The sequence below is a fragment of the Equus asinus genome, chromosome 27 (genome assembly GCF_041296235.1).
Source record: "Equus asinus isolate D_3611 breed Donkey chromosome 27, EquAss-T2T_v2, whole genome shotgun sequence".
Taxonomy (NCBI): Eukaryota; Metazoa; Chordata; class Mammalia; order Perissodactyla; family Equidae; genus Equus; species Equus asinus.
The window spans coordinates 26,385,456-26,407,842 of NC_091816.1; the positions used below are offsets into that span (position 1 = coordinate 26,385,456).

At 37.7% G+C, this 22,387-nt stretch overlaps 1 protein-coding gene across 15 annotated transcripts in view; it reads right to left on the reverse strand.

Moving 5' to 3' along the window:
* Positions 1–22,387, reverse strand: part of TENM3 (teneurin transmembrane protein 3) — a 579,767-nt gene that overhangs the window by 415,522 nt on the left and 141,858 nt on the right. For all 15 annotated transcript variants that reach the window (XM_070499641.1, XM_070499653.1, XM_070499652.1 and 12 more), the window contains exon 2: positions 8,229–8,535. In XM_070499641.1, coding sequence (XP_070355742.1) covers positions 8,229–8,460 — 232 coding nt within the window. In that variant the 5' untranslated portion in view covers positions 8,461–8,535. The remainder of the gene's footprint in view (positions 1–8,228; positions 8,536–22,387) is intronic.

A 22,387-nucleotide genomic window follows, 5' to 3' on the forward strand; every position in this document is an offset into this window, starting at 1 on the left:
AGAAATGAAGTAATTTGTCCAGGCAAGTTTATTTGGCCAAAATTAGGTCACTTGCCACTCAGCTAATGAATGGCAGATCTGGGACTCAAACACAGAGCATCTCTTAACTATTATGCTAGCCTACCTGTGATGTCTATATATATATACCCTATATTCATCCAAGGACCAATTTTCAACTATTCAACTACTTCTTTTCAAACTATTTTTTTAAATTTCTAGAGACACATGGATTTTGTACATATACAATCAATCATGTATTTAACAAAAGTGCTAATTTTAACTTTTCCCAAAACATATGTCAATTGTTTAATTTTCTTCTCTCACTGCAATTGCTAAAATGTCAAAACAATTTGAATAGTCATTGTGACAGTAGGTAAGCCTTTCTTATTTCCTAATTTTAAGTGAATGGGTCTTAGGATCTCACCAGTTAGAAGGCTGTTTAATTTTTTTGATTGATGATCCTACATATGACTAACATATTTAAGTGTTTTTTATTCTTGTTTTACTTAGTGAGTTCTATTTTATTCTTTTATGTATTTATTTATTTTTTGAGGAAGATTAGCCCTGAGCTAACTACTGCCAATCCTCCTCTTTTTGCTGAGGAAGACTGGCCCTGAGCTAACATCCATGCCCATCTTCCTCTACTTTATACGTGGGACGCCTACAACAGCATGGCTTTTGCCAAGCGGTGCCATGTCCGCACCCGGGATCTGAACTGGCGAACCCTGGGCCGCCGAGAAGTGGAACGTGTGAACTTAACCGCTGCACCACTGGGTCGGCCATTGTGAGTTCTATTTTAATAAGGAATGGTTTCCAAATTTTATCCCAAACCTTTTCATCATCTATTGATAAGATCACGATTTTCTACTTTGATTTATTAATCTAATTATGCTAATAGATTTCCTAACAGTGAAAAATCTTTGCATTATCACCAAAGATTAGTAACCACTTGGTTATTAATTTGGTCTAGCCTATCCTTCTTATATATTGCTAGATTCTTATACGCAAATAGTTATTTAGAATTTTTACAGATATACTGAGAAGAAATTTTGGTCTAGATGGCTTCTTTTTTGTACAATTTTAATTGTGTTTTTTATTAAGGTTATGCCAACTCTATAATATGAATTTTAGTGCTTTCCATCTTTTTCTTTTTTTGAAGTTGAATAGCTTTTGGAACACTGGACTTAGTTGCACTTTGAAGGTTACATAAAATTCACCTAGGACCTGATGATCTGGTACTTTTAAATGGTGCCTCTTTTAATCACCTGTCTCATCTCTTATGAGATAATCGGTTTTGACGAGTTTTCTCCATGTTTTGAAATAATTTGGGGTTAATCATATTTTGCTAAGAAAAAAAATTCCCTTAGATTTAAAAGATTTGTTGCTTAGAATAGTTCGTTTCAGTTTTACCATGTCTTCTGTATCTCTCCTTATTTTCTCCTCATTAACCAGGATCCTCTAGGGCTTTCTGGTTTCTTAGTGTTTTTGAAGAATCAGCTTTTTGTTTGTTTTTAATTTCAGTTTTCTCTTGATTATCCACCTCTTTCTATCTCCCTTCAGTTTCTTTTTCTCTGATATTTTACTCATTTATTAAGATGTGTAAATTCCTTTTTGTGGGTCTTTATTCTTTAATATATTGCTTAACAATATATCTTTCCTATGATTATGGTTTTCACTGTCTCCCATAAATTTTGAAAACAGAGCTTTCTTTTCATTGCTTTCTACTGCTTCTCATCATAATCTAGGGATGTCATACCCATGGGGGAAAAGGACTTTTGGGTATTTACATTTGTGTTATTTATTTCTATTTTTACTAATTTATATGACCAAATGCTTTGTCTTGTAAAGTCTCTATTTGATTTTTTTTAATGTTTCTTTTTGTGGCCAAATGCTTAATTGGTTTCTACAACTATTCCATGGAAATATGAAAAATTGTACACTTCTATCTGACAATTATAAATTTCTGTATATATATATCTTAGCTGAAATTTTAATTAATATTGTATAATTACTGTCCCATTTTTGTCTTTTAGATCTGTTTCTGAAGGAGGCAAACCAAAATATTCCACGATAAATGTATTTTTAAAACTTTTCTAATAGCTTTTGCTTTATAAATTTAGCTATTATATTGTTTAATGTATGCAATTTATCAGTATTTATTCTCCTGTACAGTGTGTTTTATCATTTATCAATGGTCTTCTTTATCCTCTTTAGTGTTCTAATCGTAAATTCCACCTTTCCTAATATTAATGCTGCCATTCCCGCTTTCTCTTGGTTTGTATTTACCTGGTATTTCTTTATCTGCCTCTTTATTTTCAAACATTTTTTGCCATTTTAAGTCTGTTTCTTATAAATACCAATAACTTTATAAACCAACTGAATAGTTTCTATTTGTGTCAAAACTCAGTGCTTTTACATTTCCTGTAATACGTAATATAGCAGATTTGACTTCCTCCATTTTGTTTTATGATTATTCATGATTTTACTCCTCTCCTCTTTTTCCTCGGAGCTGTTTTTGCTAAATTGATCAGATACTATTCATTCCCCTTTTCCCCCTGCTAATTAGGTAGGCCTATTGTGCTTTTTCCATTCCCACTAATGATTACCTTCCATTTCCTGACATTCATATTCAAATACATGTTTTTCATTCTTATATGAATGCAAGATAGCAATTATTTCCCCCCACTCAAGCTCTGCTCCGTAACTGCTCCCTGCCTCTCCCTCTTCAGGTGGGATCCTGGAACACTCTAACTTTCCCTGTCTCTTTCCTCCAACTACTGGATTTTGCTGAGATAGGTAAGGAGCTTCCCTTCTAGCCATTTTCAAGGCTTCCCTTGTAGTGTTGCTCACCCATTTCTAGTTTCTCTGTCATCATCATGTGGGATTTAACAGCCTATATACTGCCAAGTTGATCACTCATTACTGTTTCTTCTCCTCTTCACAGGTAGTCATTCTGACTCCATTGGTATTACTTCCTGAGTATTTCCTTAGACGGTGCACATTGGTGATACAGCCTCTGAATCTTTGCATGTCCTCAAATATCTTGCATTTGCTCTGAGAGATGAATGATATCTTCTCTGCCTATAGCATCCCTGGGTTGTAGTTTTTTCTCTTAGTAGATGTTATTCCATTGTCTTCCAGTTTTCATTGTTACAGATGAGAAATTCATTAGTCTTATTTTTGTTTCTTTTCTGAGTAACAAGAAAAGTAACTTCTTTTTTCTCTCTAGAATCTTGTAAACTATCTTTACCCATAAAGTTAAAGAATTTCTCTAGGATGTGCTTAGGGGTGTGTGTGTATGTGTTTTCTTCTTAGTTTTACTTGCAACTTTATTTTCTGTGTTGAGTTATTTCCTCTACTTGGTTTTCAAAACCATTAATGTGGATTTTAACAACAACCACCATCTCTCCTTCACCTAATCGATTACAAAATTTTTAAGTTTGTAAATTATGGCTTTTCCCCGCAGCATTTGGTTGTCATTGTGGGTTTTCTTGTTGTTGCTTTTCTCTTTCGGTCCTTAGATTTCTGTAAGTGCTCTTACTAGAAATATTTGATTTTGGTTCATGTTTTCCTCTCTCATAACCATTGCTCATTTTCATTAGCAGCTTCCTGATCTGTTTCCTGATCTGTTTGTTTTGCATCCTATCCCTGTTCCTGCATGTGGCATGCTGTCAAGCATGGTGTTGCTTTCCTGGGGTGCCTTAAGTGGGAAGTCCTGTTAGACTCTAGGGACAAGCCTTTCTACACCCTGGTTTCCTTAGAGGGCATTCTCACAATGTCAGGGTGGAGAAAATGCGCTTGGTTAGGTCCCCCCCAGCTCCTGAGAGGCCAAGGAAACCAGCTGCTCCTGCAAGGCAACACTCACTCAAGTAAGGGCCATGGGAGAGGGAGGTCAGCATCTCTCTGGCACCACAAAGTCACAGCATTATTTCTGATCTTCACCCCATTCTGAGCTCTCATCTGGGCCAAAGGGGAAAAGAGTCTGCATCAACTTTGTCCTTCAGGACCCTAATAGAGTTCCAGATCTCATTTGTACCCTTGGTCACCGCTCAGCTCAGACGAGGTAAGGAGTTGGCTGGGAGATGAGTGGGTGAGGCGTCATTCAAGTCACCATCATGCTGGAATCCTGGACACATATTTACAGCAAAACTCAGACTGCTCCTCTAATGTCCTTTTGTTTCACAAAAGAGGGTTATCCTTGGTAAGGAGATGGTCTAGCATCTGGACTATTCGGATGAAAGATGGACTGGGCCTTATAAGGGAGGTGCAGCATGAGAAATCAGGGTGTGAGGATCTCCTTTCTCACAAACTACACTTGAACTGGCCTCGGACCAGCAACGTCATGAGGTGAGAAGGCAAATTCCAGAGCAGTGATGAGGAAAGAGGAGAGTTTCTGGGCCTGGAAGCCCACGGTGAGGGAAGACCCAAGGCGAGTCACACTGAGAGTCCATCAGTGAGTGCCCGTCTTTGTCAATCTGCCTTCTTCCTTCCCTTCTCTTCTTTGCAAATTTACTCTCTATTTTGATTTCAGGTATGTATAAACATAGACATAATGCTATCTGTTTTTCAAATTTTAAAACAGATAAACTTCCTCGCCATTGCCCTTTGATAGATGAAGAATAAATGATGGGTTTTCATTTTAAAATTCTGAAATTCACAACCCCAACACTGATTACTGACTAAGTGGTAAACATTTTGGTTTAAGACTCTCTCAGAGGTCTTCTTTACAGGCTTACGGTTCTGTGAAACAAAAGCGTTCTTATTTCCAGACATCACCTCATTTCAAAATTCACCCTCATGGCTAAATTCTTTGTTGAAGTTGATAAGCATTCTCGTTTGGTCAAGAACACTACCAGTGATGGACATAGCACAGAGAAAAAAGATCTTTTATTTTATCACTTTTCTAAAACTGTGGGATGATCTTATGCAGCTGTTTCATAAGAAATGTGTCTCAGACCTGATGGGATAAATTCTCTTCAAAGATGAATCAAAGAAAATAGTATCCAAGAATGCAAAACAAGCCATTGTGACCCTAACCCTGTCACACCTACAGAGAGCTCCACAGCTGTTAAAAGAGTAATGATTTCCATCACCAATAAACCACATGCAGAGATTGAAAAGGAGCGAGAGAAAGAGATCTATGTGAGATCCAGGCAAATTACACATGACTGTGAAAACGAAATCATCCTCAGCTTTACAGTGTCTAAATATAACACGTAATTAACAATAGTCATCTGCCAGTTAGCAAAGCCATAAAAATGATTAAAATCAAGTTTGATAATAGGCCATAAAAATTGGCAGATAAAAATAAAAATATTATATTTCTAGATTTGAATTCTCCATGGAATTGCATTAACGGGGTCGCTACCTGTTCCTTCCTCCAGCTGAAGCTGCAGTTTCCTGTGTCATTCAGAGAATAAGTGGATGGAGGGCTGACAAGTTGTTTTAAAACTCCATGGACAAGCTAAATTAGCATGATTCTTTGGAATTGTTTCAAAGATCTTTGGCTACCATTAATATTTTTCATCTTTCATTTTTATTATGTGTATGATGTCAGGAGCTGTGGCAGGCAGCACATTTTGTCAATTAAATAATTAATCCCACAGCATAACAGTCAGTGAGGAAAAATTGACATTTGTCAGGTTCAAAGAAAATGAAAGCCTAGGAGGATTTTTCATTAGGCTTGCTCGAGAAGAACATAATCTGATAGCAGACTTTTTGTGTTCACTTCTCTCCACCATCTACTGCTCCCGCTAAAACATTCCCCACATTCGAACCACAGGGATGAAAAAGTACTTGCAATACTTCCTGTTCCCTCATCCTCTTCCACCCAATCACAAAATCATGTCAATTTTATTTCCTAAATATGTCTCCAGTCTCTTCATTTCTCTCTATCCACATCATCAAAATTGGCTAAAATTCACTCCAATAAACCAAAGGGCAATGATTACCCTGAACTGCCTGTTTTCTGCTTTGGCAATTGCACAGAGGTTAGAATCTCGCAAGCTATGGGCAGACTGGCCTGGGTTCAGGTCCCAGCTTAGCTCTCGCCAGCTACGGGAACTCAGGCCTCTCCAAACTTGACTGTCTCAATGTGTGAAAGGAGGATGCCATTGGGACCTCCCTCATGAGGTGACTGTGAGGGTTAAGTGATAGTGTCCATAACCTGCTTATTAGCACATTGACCGGAGCACGGTAGGGAATCAGTGCACGTTAGCCAAAAGTACTAGTCCATCCCATTTATGTTTTTAGTACATTCTGATTTATGACACATCAAGTGAATTGCAGCACCATCATGCAGCACACTTTCGCTTTTCCTTCCACTTCTGCTCTTAAACCTCTCTCACTCCCCAATTCAGGTGCTCCCAAAAAGAGCCCTCCACCTGCCACCTTGTTCGCTCTCTCTTTCCTATACCTCCTTCGTTCTCCCATCCTTGGCTTGCAAGGAGCTGAGTAATAGTACTGTTTGGTCCCCTAAGAACATTGGTTCCAGGGCTTCCACAGATGGTATCGCCATGTCATCAACAACAGTCTGCACTGGATTAACGCTGCCTAGGAGGTGAAAATTTCAGCTCGCTATTTTTAACCTGTTTAAGCATCCTCCGCTCTGCCAAGATGAAATGCTTGCTTGGGGTGGAGATGAGCCTGCTCAGCGCATCGTGCCACATGTGCTGCTTTTTTCTCCTAATAGTATTCCACAATGTATTTGTTTTCCAATAGGGCACTAAACAGCTATTTTTGTTACAAAAAGCGAGACTTCACACTGGGTTTGGAATCCATGCATTTCTGCAGTACCTACTATTTTTTAAATTGGTGAAAGATGTACCCTGGTAATCTATGTCAGCTGTGTAGACAATATAAAAGAAAAAAATCAGGTTTAGAATTATCATACACTGTACAATCAACTAAAGTCCCTTCACTTACAAAGAGTACATATGTCAAATGTATATTCTATATCTTCCCTTACAAATGGGATTGAAAAGGTTAAGCTATTTTGTCTCCTTTCATAAAATTTGATACCTGTAATTAGGAGGGCATGCTTTAGGGGAAAAAAAATCTCTCTTTAGCAAATCAAATGAGTCTTCTTTGACGTAAACTGGTTTGGGTGAGTGAACGCTATTTCAGTGTAGTTAGGATGACTGTCCACAATGCAGAAAAGAAAAGAACCATGGAAAATTTTCAAACTTTCTAATGATTTCTTGCACCGTCACCTTTTCTTAAATTTGTTTCTGCTCAATATCAGATTGTCAGTCACAGTGTCTGTAAGCAGACTGCACAAGGCCGTATAAGGTAAGGCTGTAAGATGAATATATTCTTTATTTTTGAAGTTTTATTTATTTTTCCTTGTTTTCTGATTAAATTAGCTAAGGGATGCTAAGCTCTATGGGAATTGACAGTGCCACACAAAAGTAAGAGGATTTTATCTTTATTAGGAGTAATCTTACCCACATCTCAAGACTGTATTAGAAGAAACAAAATATAACCATGTATGCCTAATTTAAAATAAGCTACTGTTTCAAAGTGTGGAAATCAGTAGGTTTAGGATTGTGAAGAAAAGTTGCAGAAGTCATTATTCCACTGGTAGAATATGCAGGCAGAAAACAGAGTGTAAAAATGTTCAACAAATATATGTGAATGACCAAGCCATAATGGATTATATTACAGGAAACTAGGATGTTTTAAGGTATAAACTTATTGTCCTAGATTGCCTACAAGAGAGAAAATGGAACCCTGTCATGGCAGGCTCTTGTATAAAGAGACAGACACAGACGGGCTGGAGAGATCATGAGATGATCCAGAATAAGAATTCTTACTTCCTTACAAGGGAAAGATGAATTTCCTCACCAACAGTTCCTGTTCTCCTTGCACCAGTTTTAACTCTAGAAACAATGTCTCTGAGGACCTTCATGAGACTGCAAGGGAGCTCTAGGGCCCTGGGTTTCAAGTTTATGCCCAAACACTTGGCCATGTGCAGAATCACAAATCTCACTTATAAAATGTGGAGTTGTGGAACGATTCTCGACCTGTGTTGGTACCTGTGCCTGGGGTCAATATGCCTGTAGGTGGCTTTCTACTTCTAATCAAGAATATTATGTTATTATCTAATATCTCAAAATCTGCATCAGAGGATAGGACATCAAACTAAGAATACAGTCATGTCACCTTGAGGGACACCTACAAATTAATACCATTTGAGTATGCCTTGTTTTCCTAGAATGATGACCTACCTTGTCTGGTGTACTCATCTGCTTCTCTGTGAACCAAATCCTTTACTCTGTTTCCATAAAGCAGCCGTGAGGAGTCATGATCAAAAGCTTTCAAGGTTTCACTGGAACTGTACGACTTCTGCGTAGGTACCCTACACTCCTCATTGTCTGCTGAGGAATTGGTATACCGCCGTTCTTTTTCTCGTCTGCTCTTGGTCAGGGAGCAATAAGGCCTCCGTTCTTTCACATCCATACTTCATTCCTTCTGTGTGCACATCAGTCCTGGCTGTTACAAATTACGCTCAGGGATCAATTCTCATTGGCCTCTCTGTAAAGATAAAAGGGTTGCATGATGTCAGCATAACACTCATCTAAAAACTGACTACTCTGCATCCTTCTCAATCTGGAGAATGGTGGAAAGTAACAGTATTGCCTATCTAGAAGCTCGCTTTTAACAATAAATGAAAATTTGTGAAATCAATATAAAATATCCTCTATTACCAGGAGTTGAGGCACACTTTCTGCTAATTTTTCACATTAATACAAAAAAAAAAAATTTAAGCTCAAGCTCAGATTTCACTACAGAAACCAGCTAAAAGTTGGCTTCAATATGTTTGGGAAATTTTCCACAATGGGAAAGTTTTCTCTTGCAGCATTTTCTCCATTTGCAAGTAAATTCCTTTTCTTTTCCTTACAAAAACCTATACTATTTTTATTTCTCTTTCAATTTGTTTTAAAAGAGCAGGAGCAAACTGAGAGCTTCTTAGGGAGGAAACTTTGTCAAAAGCACTGAACATTTTATTATTTTTTACAAAGACTTTTCCTTCAGAGGGCACGATTTTCATGTTTTAAGACCCTAAATGTCTTCAATTGTGGAAAAAGCTGGTCCTTCTCTCATACTCTCTCCTTAAAATGCATTTTCCTCTCTAGAAAATGAATTTAGTCAGCACTTTCCTGATATTTAAGGCAATTCAAGTGGCTAATTTGATGGGGTAGTTTCTAGCAACTGCCAGTAGCAAGAATAAGTTAGAAGGAGCAAAGAGAATTGTGTTTCTTTGCTTAGCAACTCTCTTTTTCTTGAATTTGCTGAATTGACAGGGGTGAAGGAGGGCAGAAAAGGCTCTGCTACCTAAAATATGGGGCCTACTTGCCAGGAGCTGACTTGCATTTTAAATGGTCCCCTTCTGTCTTTTTTCTTTCTCATTTTGTTTTTCCTTTTAATCTGAAGGTCCCTGAAGACGTGTCTTCAGCCATCAGTGTTTTCCCCCACCCCACTCCTTCTTTCCTAAATTCATTTTTTGTTGGAGTGATTCCATAATCAACTTGAGACAAACGATTCCCAGTGGCCCCAGGTCTTCTCTTCGGTTCCACATCCTCAGGGCTGTGACTTCTATTTAGATATTTTCTTCCGCATAGCGTCCCTCTCCCGAAGGGTCTCTCTCTCTCTCTCTTCATCCTTGGCTCTTGTTATACACATCACACTACTCTTTAATGTGCTTCCAACGTGGAGTCTTGTAGCCGATGCTGATTCTCCCATGGCGGCTCCGCTTACAACTATGCTGTCAACAAGTCCTGATTCTTTCTGAGCAATATTATTACTCCATACCGCTCCTTTCTAACTATTGCCTTCCAGCCAGCTATAAGAATGGTGAGACTCTCTGAGCTGGATTGATCAGAGTTCAAAAGCCTCATGTGCTTGGAAACGTTTGGACTCTCCTACTGCTACCTCTTCAATCAAACTACTTCCTCCCCTACGCATTTTGCCAATAAAGGTTACCTCACATGGCGTTCCAAATCTCTCTGCTATGGAATTGAGCTGGGCTGTTAAAAGTAGTTACTAATATTTTAGTTTGGTTGCTGAAATGTATTTTGACTTCTTACCTTTTTCTTCTTTTCCGTGCATCATAAAAAAAGAAAAAAAAAAGCTAGTATTTTTCATGACCCCTTCTAACTCATCACTCCATTATTCTCTTTACAAATTCTTCCAATAGCTCTTAATAGAAATTGGATTTCTCTTTCAGTTTAAGACAGTAAATAACTTCAAGGTATGGTGATGGAGACTATTTTTATACGACAGAGTTAAACAACAACACACCAGTTCACTCTTTTTATTCCAACAAACAAAAGTTACTTTAGATAAATATTCATTGAATGACTATGAAGTGTATTTGTCTCTCTTCTGTGCACTGAGGATACACCACTGAATAAAACAATGTTCCTGCCCTCATGGAGCAGACAGTTAGTGGAGGGAAAAAGTACATTCTTTCTAACAGAGTGAAGAAATATGTCTGAGTTCAAGGAAAATCTTGTTTCCAAAACAGTTTTGATCTCTTTGGAGGAAAGGCCATATAGACTCTCATAACTAAATGATCATCAAACAGCTTTTAATTGACCAGAAAAATATTATAATTTAAGGATTTTTAGTTGGGATTTGAAATCATTATGAAAGTTCCATTTCTTGCCCTAAGTTGACACCTATTTTAGAATAAATGTTGCCATATATACACACATAAGCATTTTTATACTTTAAAAATGGACTGATTGAAGCCTAGGGAAATTGTTTTCTTCTCTGCAGCAGTCTTGCTTCAATTAGTTAGAACAGGCATTGGTCCACCAGCCAAATCTGCCCCAACACCTGTTTTTGTATATAAAGTTTTACTGGAACACAGCACAAGCATTTATTTATGTACAGTCTTGGCTGTGTTCATGCTACAAAGACAGAGTTGAATGGTTGCAACAAAGACCATAGTGGGTGGAATTGTGTCTCCCAAAAGGATATGTTGAAATCTTAACCCGTAATACCTATGAATGTGACCTTATCTGGAAATATAGTCTTTATAGAGGTAATTAAGTTAAGAGGAGGTCATACTGGATTAGGGCATGCTCTAAATCCAATGACCGGTGTCTTTGTAAGAGACAGGAAAGGGAGATTTATGGAGACACACAGACACAAAGAAAAGAAGGCTATGCGAGGACGCAGGCAGAGATTGGAATGATGTAGCGACAAGCCAAGGAATGCCAAGGGTTGCTGGCATGGGACAGATTCTTCCCTAGAACTTCAGAGGGAGCATGGCCCTGCCAACACCTTGATTTCACACTTCTCACCTCTAGAACTGAAAGAATAAATTTTTGGTGTTTTAAGCCACCAAGTTTATGGTAATTTGTTGTTGCAGCCATAGGAATCTTACAGAGATCTTCTGGCCTGTAAAGTCTAAACTATTTGCTGTAGTAGTTTATCACAGTAATATGAACATACATCATCACTATTAAAGATGCATCCTTGTGGTGATGTTACCAATGTTTATAAGTCAGTACCAATTAAATGAGTAATAAAAAGATAACTTTAGGTATTCTTGAGCTTTATAGAACATCTCTAGCAGCAAATATCTGAGTTTTCTTTATTTGTGAAGCAATTCTAAAGTGCCACGATAAATCAAACTATAATATTCAAATATACTATCAAAGAAAAAGACATTTTGATCTTAGAGAATCCACACACAAAAAAAGTCCTTTGCATGTGTCTTTCTATTTTTGTATATAGTTCAGACTCTTCGCGGATTTACTCTTCACTGTAATGTTTGCAACTCCTGATAGGCTTCTGATCGAAGTCAATGAGTTCAATATGACTTCAAAAGGCGGTTTGCTGGGTTATCGCCTGCACTCAAGGCTGAAGATGAGAGGTTGAAAGATGCAGCTGCTTAATTCACACTAAATTCTAGAAGCACTTCCACGGTGACTGCACAGTGCTACACAAGGAAGAGGGTCACAGTGTGCAAAGGCAGCACACAGCACTTAAAGAGTTGACCAAAAACTTGATTGAACTGGCTACAGGAAATACATATCAATATCAAACTGATTTGTTAATTTTCATTAGCTCCTTAAAAAACAGCTCAGTTACTAACTATAGCACTCCTTGGGAAAACCCAGCTGGTCTTAAAGCAAATTGCATTACTTAGTTATTTGTTTTTACTCAATATGTTGCAAAGTATTTGACTGAAGGAATGAATGAGCAGGCAGTCCTTGTCTTCTGGACACTAGACTTAGGGTGATCGTAGCCTCTATTTCAGATATATTATTTAAACACGCTTTGAAACTTGACCGGAAAACTTAACAACATTATTATGTTGTTTCATAAAATGTTCCTAATTCCAAAGAAACATTTTTTAAATCTTTAAAATGTAATCTGATTTTAATTGGAGTTTGTATATCTTTAAAGCCCTTGACACCAATGGTTACAATTTATCAGGCCTATAATAAACATCTCTAAAATAATCTATACTTCTAAAGTTCCATGAGCTTATGTGTCTGTCTAGCAACCAAAATAAAAACAAATATCTGAACCCAAAGAATTAAATAACCTGTTGGTCAAACTCACTTCTGCTTCCATTGTATTTATTTTCTGAAAGACTTACAAATTCCTGAGTGCTACCTTAAATATTTTCTGCCTAGATTGTCCTCTTATCTTTATAATAGTTTGGAAAAGCTCACCCAAAAGAATAAGCAGATTTCAGAGAAACATTAACTAACCCCAACATGTTTTTGATTATAGATCTAAATTAAGTTCTTTGTAGAAAACACCAAGAAATTTTTGCCTTTTGTTACTCACAATTCATATTTTCCCTAATAAGTTAGTATTTATGATTTATTACCACTTATGTTAATCAAACATTAAATACAACTTTGCACACCATAAGAATTTCAAAGTGTTTTCTTTATGAATAGCTAGATTAATGTCACTTAATCTCAAGAGGAAATCAATTGCTATTGTTCATTTTAAAGAAAATTTTGTTTCCTGAGGCAAATTTACAAATCAAAGAATCGAAATAATTAAGTACAAAAATAAAATCATATTATGGTGATTTATCTTTGTAATGCTAAATTCAAGCATAACTGAAATTTGAGCTTAGAGTTTCAAACAGAAAACTGCAAATGAATTTAGCTATCGTGTTTAGGCACAAAGTTAAAACACAAAATTGTCTAAGGAAAGGTAGGGAAAGGGGAGTCTACTATGGGTAACAAAAGTGATGCTTGGTGAGAAGACACAGGTACAGTGAAAAACAAATATAGTGAATAATTAGTGGTTAAGAAGGTTAAAACAACGAAGGAAATAAAGAGAACATTTGATAGCAATAATTAATAAGAAGCCAACTTCTCCTTCCAGCCAAGATGGAGTAACAGGACCTGGGTTTATCCAACTGTCTAAAATAGCAACAACAACAAAATAGACAAAATACATGAAACAAGGTTTTCAAGACACTGCCATGAAGCAATGAAAGGTAGCTGAACGTAAGAAGTGGGAAACAACTAGCTGAGCCCTTGAATCTCCCTGCTCATTGCCTTGAGAGAGTTTCTAGGCTACAGCACAGGGAGGAGGAACCCAGGAAGAGCCCAGCAGACTCCTTAAGCTAAAGAGACAGAGCTGAAAGTCTGGTAGAACAGATGGTAAGAATTTGCAGGACAAATTGCTGCAGAGAAGAGAGCTGCATGGAGAAGGAACTCTGGAGGTCTGCAGAGGGTCCTTCTTTTGTATGCAGCAGAGTACTGAGCAGTGCATATGTGTGAGGAGACTACTGGAGGCCAGAGAACGAACGATTTGAAAGGTTTATAGCAGGGTTTCTCAACTTCAGCACTACTGACATTTAAGATGGAAAAGTTCCCTTTTTTGGAGGCTATTGTACAGTAGGATGGTTAGCAGCATTCTTAGCCTCTATCCATTAGATACTAGTAGCAGCTCCAGTCATGACACTAAAAAATACCTTCAGATATTACCAAATGTCCACTGGGGGCAAAAATGCCCTTCTAAGGCACTACTGAATTACAGGGAACAGTATACAGAGCTCATACAAGGCCAAGAATAGTGTATATTCCCACCAGCCAGACTGGAAAAACCTTATAATTTATTAGGCAATGTGCTTAGAAAGGTCTTGCCTCATTTGTAGGGAAATAATTAGCACTAGACTAAACATGGTTCTGGTCTCACATAAAAAATCTTAAAACCAAGACCAGACAGGATCAAATCATTTCCAAGTAGCTTAATTGTCCCATAACAAAGCTCCAGAATATTATAGGAATACAAAAATACCTAGCACTCAACAAGGTAAAATTCACAATGTCTGTCATCTAATCAAAGATTACGTGGAATGCCAAGAAGCAGGAAAATAATGGGGAGAAAAATCAATCAGTTGAAACTGACTCAGAACTGACATAGGCATCAGAATTAATAAAGGACATGAAAATAGCTATTATAACTATACTCCATATGTCCAAAAAATTAAATGGAGACATGGAAGAGCTGAAAAGAAGACCCAAATCAAACTTCCAGAGATGAAAACTACCATGTTTGAGATGAAAAATACACTGGATGGGATTAACAACAGGTTAGACATTGCAGAAGAAAAAGTTAAAGAACTTAAAGATATAGTAATAGAAAGTATACAAAATGAAGTACAGAGAAAGAGAATAAATAAATAAATACATCATGAGTGAGATGTGATACGACTTCAAGAGGCCAATATAGATTTAACTGGAGTCCCTGAAGGAAACGACAGAGAAGAGTGAAGAAAAAAATTTTGAAAAAATAATAACAGAAAAATTCTCAAATATGATAAACACTTTGAACCCACAGAGCCCAGAAGCTGAACAAACCCCAAGCACAGAAAATGTAATGAAATTTACACGAGGCATTTGATTATGATTAAAATTGTTCAAAGCCAATAATAGAGAATGTCTTAAAAGCGGACCCAGGAAAAAGGCACGTTACATCCAGAGTTTCTCACTGGAAATAATGTAATCAAGAAGTCAGTAGCAAAACATCTTTAAAGTATTGAAAGAAAAAAATGTCACCCTAGAATTTCTATAGCCAGTGAAAATACCTCTCAAAAATGAAGGTGAAATAACTACCTTTTCAGACATATACAAGTTGATCACCTCCATTACAAGAAATGTAATGGGAGAAGAAAATGACATCAGATAGAAAGACGGATCTACACAAAGGAAGGAACAGTGCTTAGAAGTGGTAGCTACATGGTTAAATATATATCTTTTTTTATTACCTAAATCTCTTTAAGAAATAGATGACTGTTTAAACAAAAATCATAACAATGTATTGTGGATTTTATAACGTGTGTAAGTAAAATGTATTGCAACAGTAGCATAAAGGAAGGGATGGGGAAACAGAAGTAAACTATAGTAAGGTTTTTATTCCATACGTGAAGTAGCATAATACCATCTCAAGGTAGACTGTTATACTAAAGCTGTATACTTTAAACCCTAAAGCAACCACTAAAATAACAAAACAAAGAGTTATAGTTAATAAGCCAACAAAAGAAATAACGGAATCACAAAAAATACTCAACTAATCCAAAGAAGGTAGGAAAAAAGGAACAAAGAACATACGGACAAGTCAAATACAAACAGCAAAATGATAGACATAAATCTAATTAGGACAATAATCACATTAAATGTAAACAGTCTAAACGCCCCACAAAATGCAGAGATTTTCAGATTGGATAAAAAATATATATGTGCTGCTTCCAAGAAACACACTTAAGTATAAAGACACAAATAGGTTAAAAGTAAATGGATGGAAAAAGAGAAACCTGATCGTATCAATAATCACATTAAAGATAAAAATAGGTGATGTACACACACCAGTTAAAAAGCAGAGGTTGTCAGACTGGATGAAAAAGCAAGGTGGAGCAGTTGCAGGTTCACCAGCAGCAATTCAAAAGAAGGCAGCGGATCTACATGCATTGACATGGAATTGAGCACAAAGCACAGTGATGGTCAATTCGTTTATTCATTCACCATACATGTCAGGCATGGCGAGAGGCACTGGGAAAGGAGAAACGGACAAGACATAGTCTCTACCCTCTCTCAGTCTGAAAAGGGTGAGAGAGAGAGGTTAAATAATTAATCACACAAATAAATATACAATTAAAAATGTAACAAATGCTGCAAAACATTGCAAGTTGCTAAGAGAGAGACTAGGAGGTGGGGTCTAATTGAGAGTGGGAGCCAAAAGAAGACCTCTCTTAAATGACATTTAGGTTGAGACCCACAGGATAAACAGAATTTAGCTTGGTCACAAGTATGTGTGTCACAGGGAAAGGGCTGACAGTAGAACAGTTCAGGCTGAGAGAAGAATGCGTTCGGACAGTCACTTGGAAGCAGGGAAGAGCTTGATGGACAAATGCCAGTAGGGCAGGGCAATGAGTGAGGAGAGATGAGGCCAGAGGGAACTCAAGGGCCAGAAGCCGAGCTTCATAGGACAGGCTAAGCAGGTTCATTCAGATTCCACCAATAATGGATGACCATTCGAGAGTCTTAAATAGGGCGTTGACATGATTCATCAGATTGACAGCTTGGGAAGATCCTCCTGGCTGAAGTGTGGAGATCTGGAGCAGAAACAGGAACACTTGGCAGATTTTTGCAGAAGTCCAGGCAAGAGAATGACAACCTGGACTAGGGAGGATGAAATGGCAGTAGAGATTTAGAGAAGCGGATGGATATGAGAGAGACAGGTGGCATCAGCAAGGCTTGTGATGGGCTGAAATGAGAATGAGGAATTGAGAGCGACTACCAGGTTGCCGGCTTGAGCAGACGGGCGAACAGGGCCATCTACTGAGACAGAGGGAATAGAAGGCCAGCCCTCAGCACTATTTAATGCACACTCCCAATTCTTGCTTTTCTTTCACTTAAAACATGTATTAAGCGGTAATATTTAAAGAAACTAGAAAATACAGGGAAGTGCCAAAAACAGTCATTAAACTTATTGCCCTCAATATTTTAGTGTTCACCTTTTCAGACCTTTTCTATGTGTGTGTGTGTATGAATATATGTACATCATATATATATTTAATATAGATGATCTTGTAACCCGTTTTTACTTAACATATTGTGAACATTTTCACGTGAGTAAAGATATATTTATGTCTTTAATTAAAAAATAATAAATAGGAAGCTTACTATTTTTAAACTCAAAACTGTTCTTCACGCTTTAGCAAAGATAGCAAATATGCAAACAGATAATGAAACAAACAGGAGCAATACTAAAATAGCTCCTGCATAAGTGTGAATACTGGAAAATTTTTAATTGAAAAATATATAGAACAGTGCCTTAGGCTATAAGGGAAGTGGCTTAAATCTGATCAAATCATTAAAAATTCTTTCAAAATTCTTTATATGTGGAAGGAAACAGAAACTGGAAATGATCAAAAACGAAAAAAATATGGATAATGAGACTAAATTACCCAAGAATGTAATGTGGGAATATATTCTATGATTTAAAACCAAATAAAGCAATTCCCTTGCAGAGTTTGAAATTAAAAGTGATTCTGTTTTTCCTGATAAATATTACAAACAATAGTAATATAATATAACGGTAATATATATTAACATAGTTATATAGTCTGTGATTGCAAGGGCATGAGTAACTGGAGGGAGAAGGCCATAATCTCCATACTTTATGTAGATGGGAAAAGGCACTTTAGCATCCAATACAGCCGAGCCAAAGACAGCTTTCCTACCCTGCAGACCTTTAGGGTAAAGTGTAAATAATATCTCTTAATTTGTCTGCTTGCCCAGATCAACCAATATCCATCATATCTAGTTAAGCATTTTTATGATGGTTTAAACCAGAACCCTGAGCACAGAGGCCGCCACTTTATTCACCTGTGCTTCAGCATGAGCCAGGCCTTTGACGATTTAGACAGTAATACTATCTGGTTCAGAGAGAAAATCATGGAAACAGCTATGTATCATATAGACGGTACTGTGTTATCCAAATGGCCTCAAATATACACTAGGTAAAAAACAACCAAATAGACCACAATCACTCCACGTATTGTTCTGATTGAACTGGCTCATGGATTGTCAGTGAACAAGCAAGCCATAGTCAAATACACAATAATAAAAATAATCTCCAGTTGTTAAATACTTTTTCATGCTAGGTATTTTACACATGGCATTTCTATTTCTAACAACAGCTCATCAAGTTTGTGCGACTTACCAGTTTTACAAATGAGGAAATGTGAGAAATTAATAAAAATATTCAAGTCAGACAACCAGTGAGTGGCTAGGTTGGGGCTTACACTCCCATTTGGTGCTCTTCCATTTACTTCTTTGAAAAGTTGCCAAATCATAAGACCTGTGTAGCATCAACTCCAAATTCAAACCTTTAGTCATAACAAGAGAAAAATAAGCGAGTCTTCTAGATGGGTTAAAAACAACTACAGCTCGCTATATCATAAAAGTGACTCAAAGGGGCTGGCCCCGTGGCCGAGTGGTTAAGTTCGCGCGCTCCGCTGCAGGCGGCCCAGTGTTTCGTCGGTTCGAATCCTGGGCGCGGACATGGCAGTGCTCGTCAGACCACGCTGAGGCAGCGTCCCACATGCCACAACTAGAAGAACCCACAACGAAGAATACACAACTATGTACCGGGGGGCTTTGGGGAGAAAAAGGAAAAAATAAAATCTTTAAAAAAAAAAAAAAAAAAAGTGACTCAAAGGTGGGTATTACAGACCTAGTGACACTTGGGAATGCTGTATGCAACTGGAGGAGCTTCTTAAATGAACACAATATTATTTCCCTAAGTGCTAGGCGTATTCCTTTCTTTAAGAGTGGACATAAAAGCTCCTTGATGAATTATTAATTTAAATCTTGATTATTTATTGAGTGCTTAAAATATGCCAGGTACTTTACATATATGACCTCGCTTAATCCTCATGGCAACCTTGCTAGGTAAGAATTATAAAGCTCATTTTCACCTGCGAGAACTGAGGCCCAGTGAGATTAACTGGCTTGTCCAAGGACACAGAGTCAGGAAGTAGCCAAGCGGAATTTGAACACATTTCATTTTAATTCCAAATCTGTACTCTTAACCACTAGACTATAGTTCTAAACCTTAGGACAAAAAGGGGATACAAGCAATAAAAAAACCAAACAAATAAGGAAAAAGTTAAAAACAGAGCAAGAGAGGGAAATGACAGTAGACTTTGATAAACTGTGTCAGGATGTCAGGAGATCCAGTACTAAAAAAGTCAACAAAGGTTGTCATATTGAAAATACCATGATAATTAAATTTGCAGAGATCACAGTACTGGGGAGGCAGAAAGTAATGCCAAGTGAAATTCAAGCAAGGAGTAAGAAAGGTGGAAAACTCAAGACCAAGTTAAAAAGATAAAATACATTGGAAACATTTTCAAGCTTCTTCTTTAGGGAAAAGACAATTTAGAAAGAACTAAATGATACCTCATTGTGATATTATGTTTCAGAAGAGGACACAGTTACAATTCCCTTTGCTCGTCTCCTATCCCATGTGGTTTAGTTATCAAAGGAGAGAGGCTCTTTTCCATCCTGGCCATCATGGTCATACACATTTTTTTTGTATGCCCCATATTTCCCTGAATAGACGCTCCTCTCCCATGTTGATTTCCCAGGGTTCGGCTGGAGAAGACCCCAATCCTGGGATTGAGGAACTGTCTGCACAGAATCTCAGTCACTGGTTCAGGAATGGACACATGACCTAACTCAGTAAAGTCAGCTTCGGGACATGTGATAAAACTATTGGGAATGCGCCTACTCAAAACCTGTGAACTTGGAGTTGCTAATTTGGGAAGATGAAGACAAGACGTGGAGCTTGTTTACATTTTTGCCACTGTAGGGGAGGAAGATATTTCCTCTACCGGCTCTGGGTTCTTCTGGCCGGAGAATGAATTAAATTCACATAACATAGAATAACAGGAGAAAATTAAACAAAGCTTTATAACATGTATACATGGGAGAGTCTCAGGCAACCTGAGCAACTTGCCAAAATGGCCGAAGCCACCAGCTTAAATATCATCATCAGGTAAAGACAAAGGAGGATGTTGGGGATGGGGGGAGTTAGTTACAGGAGGTTACCAGACAAGTACAGTAAACAAGAGTAAGATTATTATGCAGATTTAAGTCCTTGCCTTCTGCACTGATTAAGAGTTTCTAGAGATACGGTCATCCCCCCTTCTTCCTGGTACAGAGAGGGAGACACCTTTACAGATGGAGATTTCTCTTACAAATGTAAATGTCTTTTAACAAAGGGTAAGTAAATTCTACTTTTCAGTTTCTTTCCTGTCTGCAGTCTTTAAAAGTAACTAGCTCAAAATAAACCTCATGCCAGAGACATATCTTGGGGTGGCCAATTCCAGTCCCCCACACCACCATGTGGAAAAAGCCTGCCTATCATTGATGTCTACATAGAAGAAAGACCTTAGAGAGAAAGAAATATGGTTTTGAATCAACAAATTCTTATCTTGATTTTTCAACCAAAAAAACCTACACTAATACAGCTAGGGTGGAAATATAGGACAGGTTTTGATCTCACAGATCTATGTCAAAAGTCTAGCTCCACTATTTACAATTTATGTGACTTATAACCTTGGATGGGCTAAGATTTGGTTTCCTGTATCTCATTCTCTAAAATGCATGTGACAATATCTTTCCTATGAAGATAGTATGAAGATTAAATGAGATACAGTTTTAAAAGCATTTAGCACAGCAATCGGCACATAACATAACATCTACTTGATAAGGGCCAGTTATTATAATTAAATTCAAAAACATTGTCCAGTGTCCAACAACAGTGTCATGTCATTAAGCTTATCTGAGGATGCTGGGATGGGAAATACATATGAAAGTCCAATCCAATAAGAACTGAGAGCAAGGGGTTTTATATCTGTCGTGAAATTGGCATTTTGCTAAAATGTTTGAATGGAATTTGGGTTTTGAATTTTTACGAGCATATTCAGAAATACTAGGTTATCAAATGAAAAAAATAGCCCCCAGACCAATAATTTCAAAGTGATTTCATCTATAATGTTATCCAAATATTTATGTCTTGGTGGTAGAAAGCAGGAGGCAAACACGAAGGACTTTCAAGAGAAGTGATGAAATTGATTAAGAGTCTCTAGACTGAAGGACCTATGTGGGGTTTATTTTAGTAACAACTAGGTGGAGACCTGATAACTACCCACAAGTATGTGGAGAATAAAGGATAAGTGCAGTTATCCATGCCTCCCTAACCCACAGGCAAAATTACTGTAATAAATATATCCTCTGTCTACTGTCCATCAGATAGTTTTCATCTCAGTCTGAAAAGCACCAAACCAGCCAAATGGCACCTCTTCACAGACCCCTGGAGAGCAGGAAATTCTGGTTCAGTGCTGGAGGTGAGGGTCTCGCTCAAGGGAGAGTCCCACACCTCACTTCCTCCTTGAAGTGGTGAAGCTCTAAGGGGATATTGGACAATCCCAGAGTTGCCTTAGGGTTCAAAATGCGTTGGAGTTCAATCCCAGCGTTTGATTTGCTCAAGGAACTATGGAAACCCTCTTAGTTTGCTGTGGATACAATAGGGGCTGGGTCAGGTCTGGACTCAGTTCCTATGGGTACAGGAAAAAGCGCCAATGTTTTCATAGCCGGTATGGCATGCAGTCACTGCACTTTAGAGGATTCAATTCTCTTTAATATTTTTCTTCTTTGGTGTTTATTGTTTGTTTTAAAATGAATTTTAGTGCAACACTATCAGGACAGATAAATATGCTTGACTTATAGGCTCAAATAGTAATATAATGTTTTGTCATTTCAAGTTTAGTCACACACCTTAAAGTGCATACATATAATACATTCAAGTATTATAACTTTGTATAAATGCTGTCAAATAGTCAAGCAAAGATAGGAAAAGTGTACCCCATTAGTCAGCTGTTCCAGACTTCCTGAATGTTCTATATCATAAAGACAAATGTGCATAATTTATAATGTTTACAAAAATTGTACGAGTCAGGTACATGTGGCCCGACCCAGGCCTACCTTGTCAGAGGCACCTGCTGAGGGGTGAGTGGGGTCTGTAATCCAGCCCACGCTCTGTTGTTGCCCAGCCCAGAGCCCCATGAGGAAGGAGGTTGTGTCTGCTTAAAGGAGGCCGCTTTCAATAATTAGCACAAAGTCTCCGGAGTAAGTGGCCCAATCAAAAAAATGTTTTTCACACTGTGACTAGTGGTAGTTATAAGCCGAGGCACAGGATTAAAAAGGGCCTATGCAGCAGACAAAAGTGTTGTCTTCTCAGATGTCTGCTGAAGTAGGACTCTTTCAGAGCTCTTCCTGACCACAAAAGGGCAGTGCAAGCGAGAGTGTTCCAACAGGTACAGGGA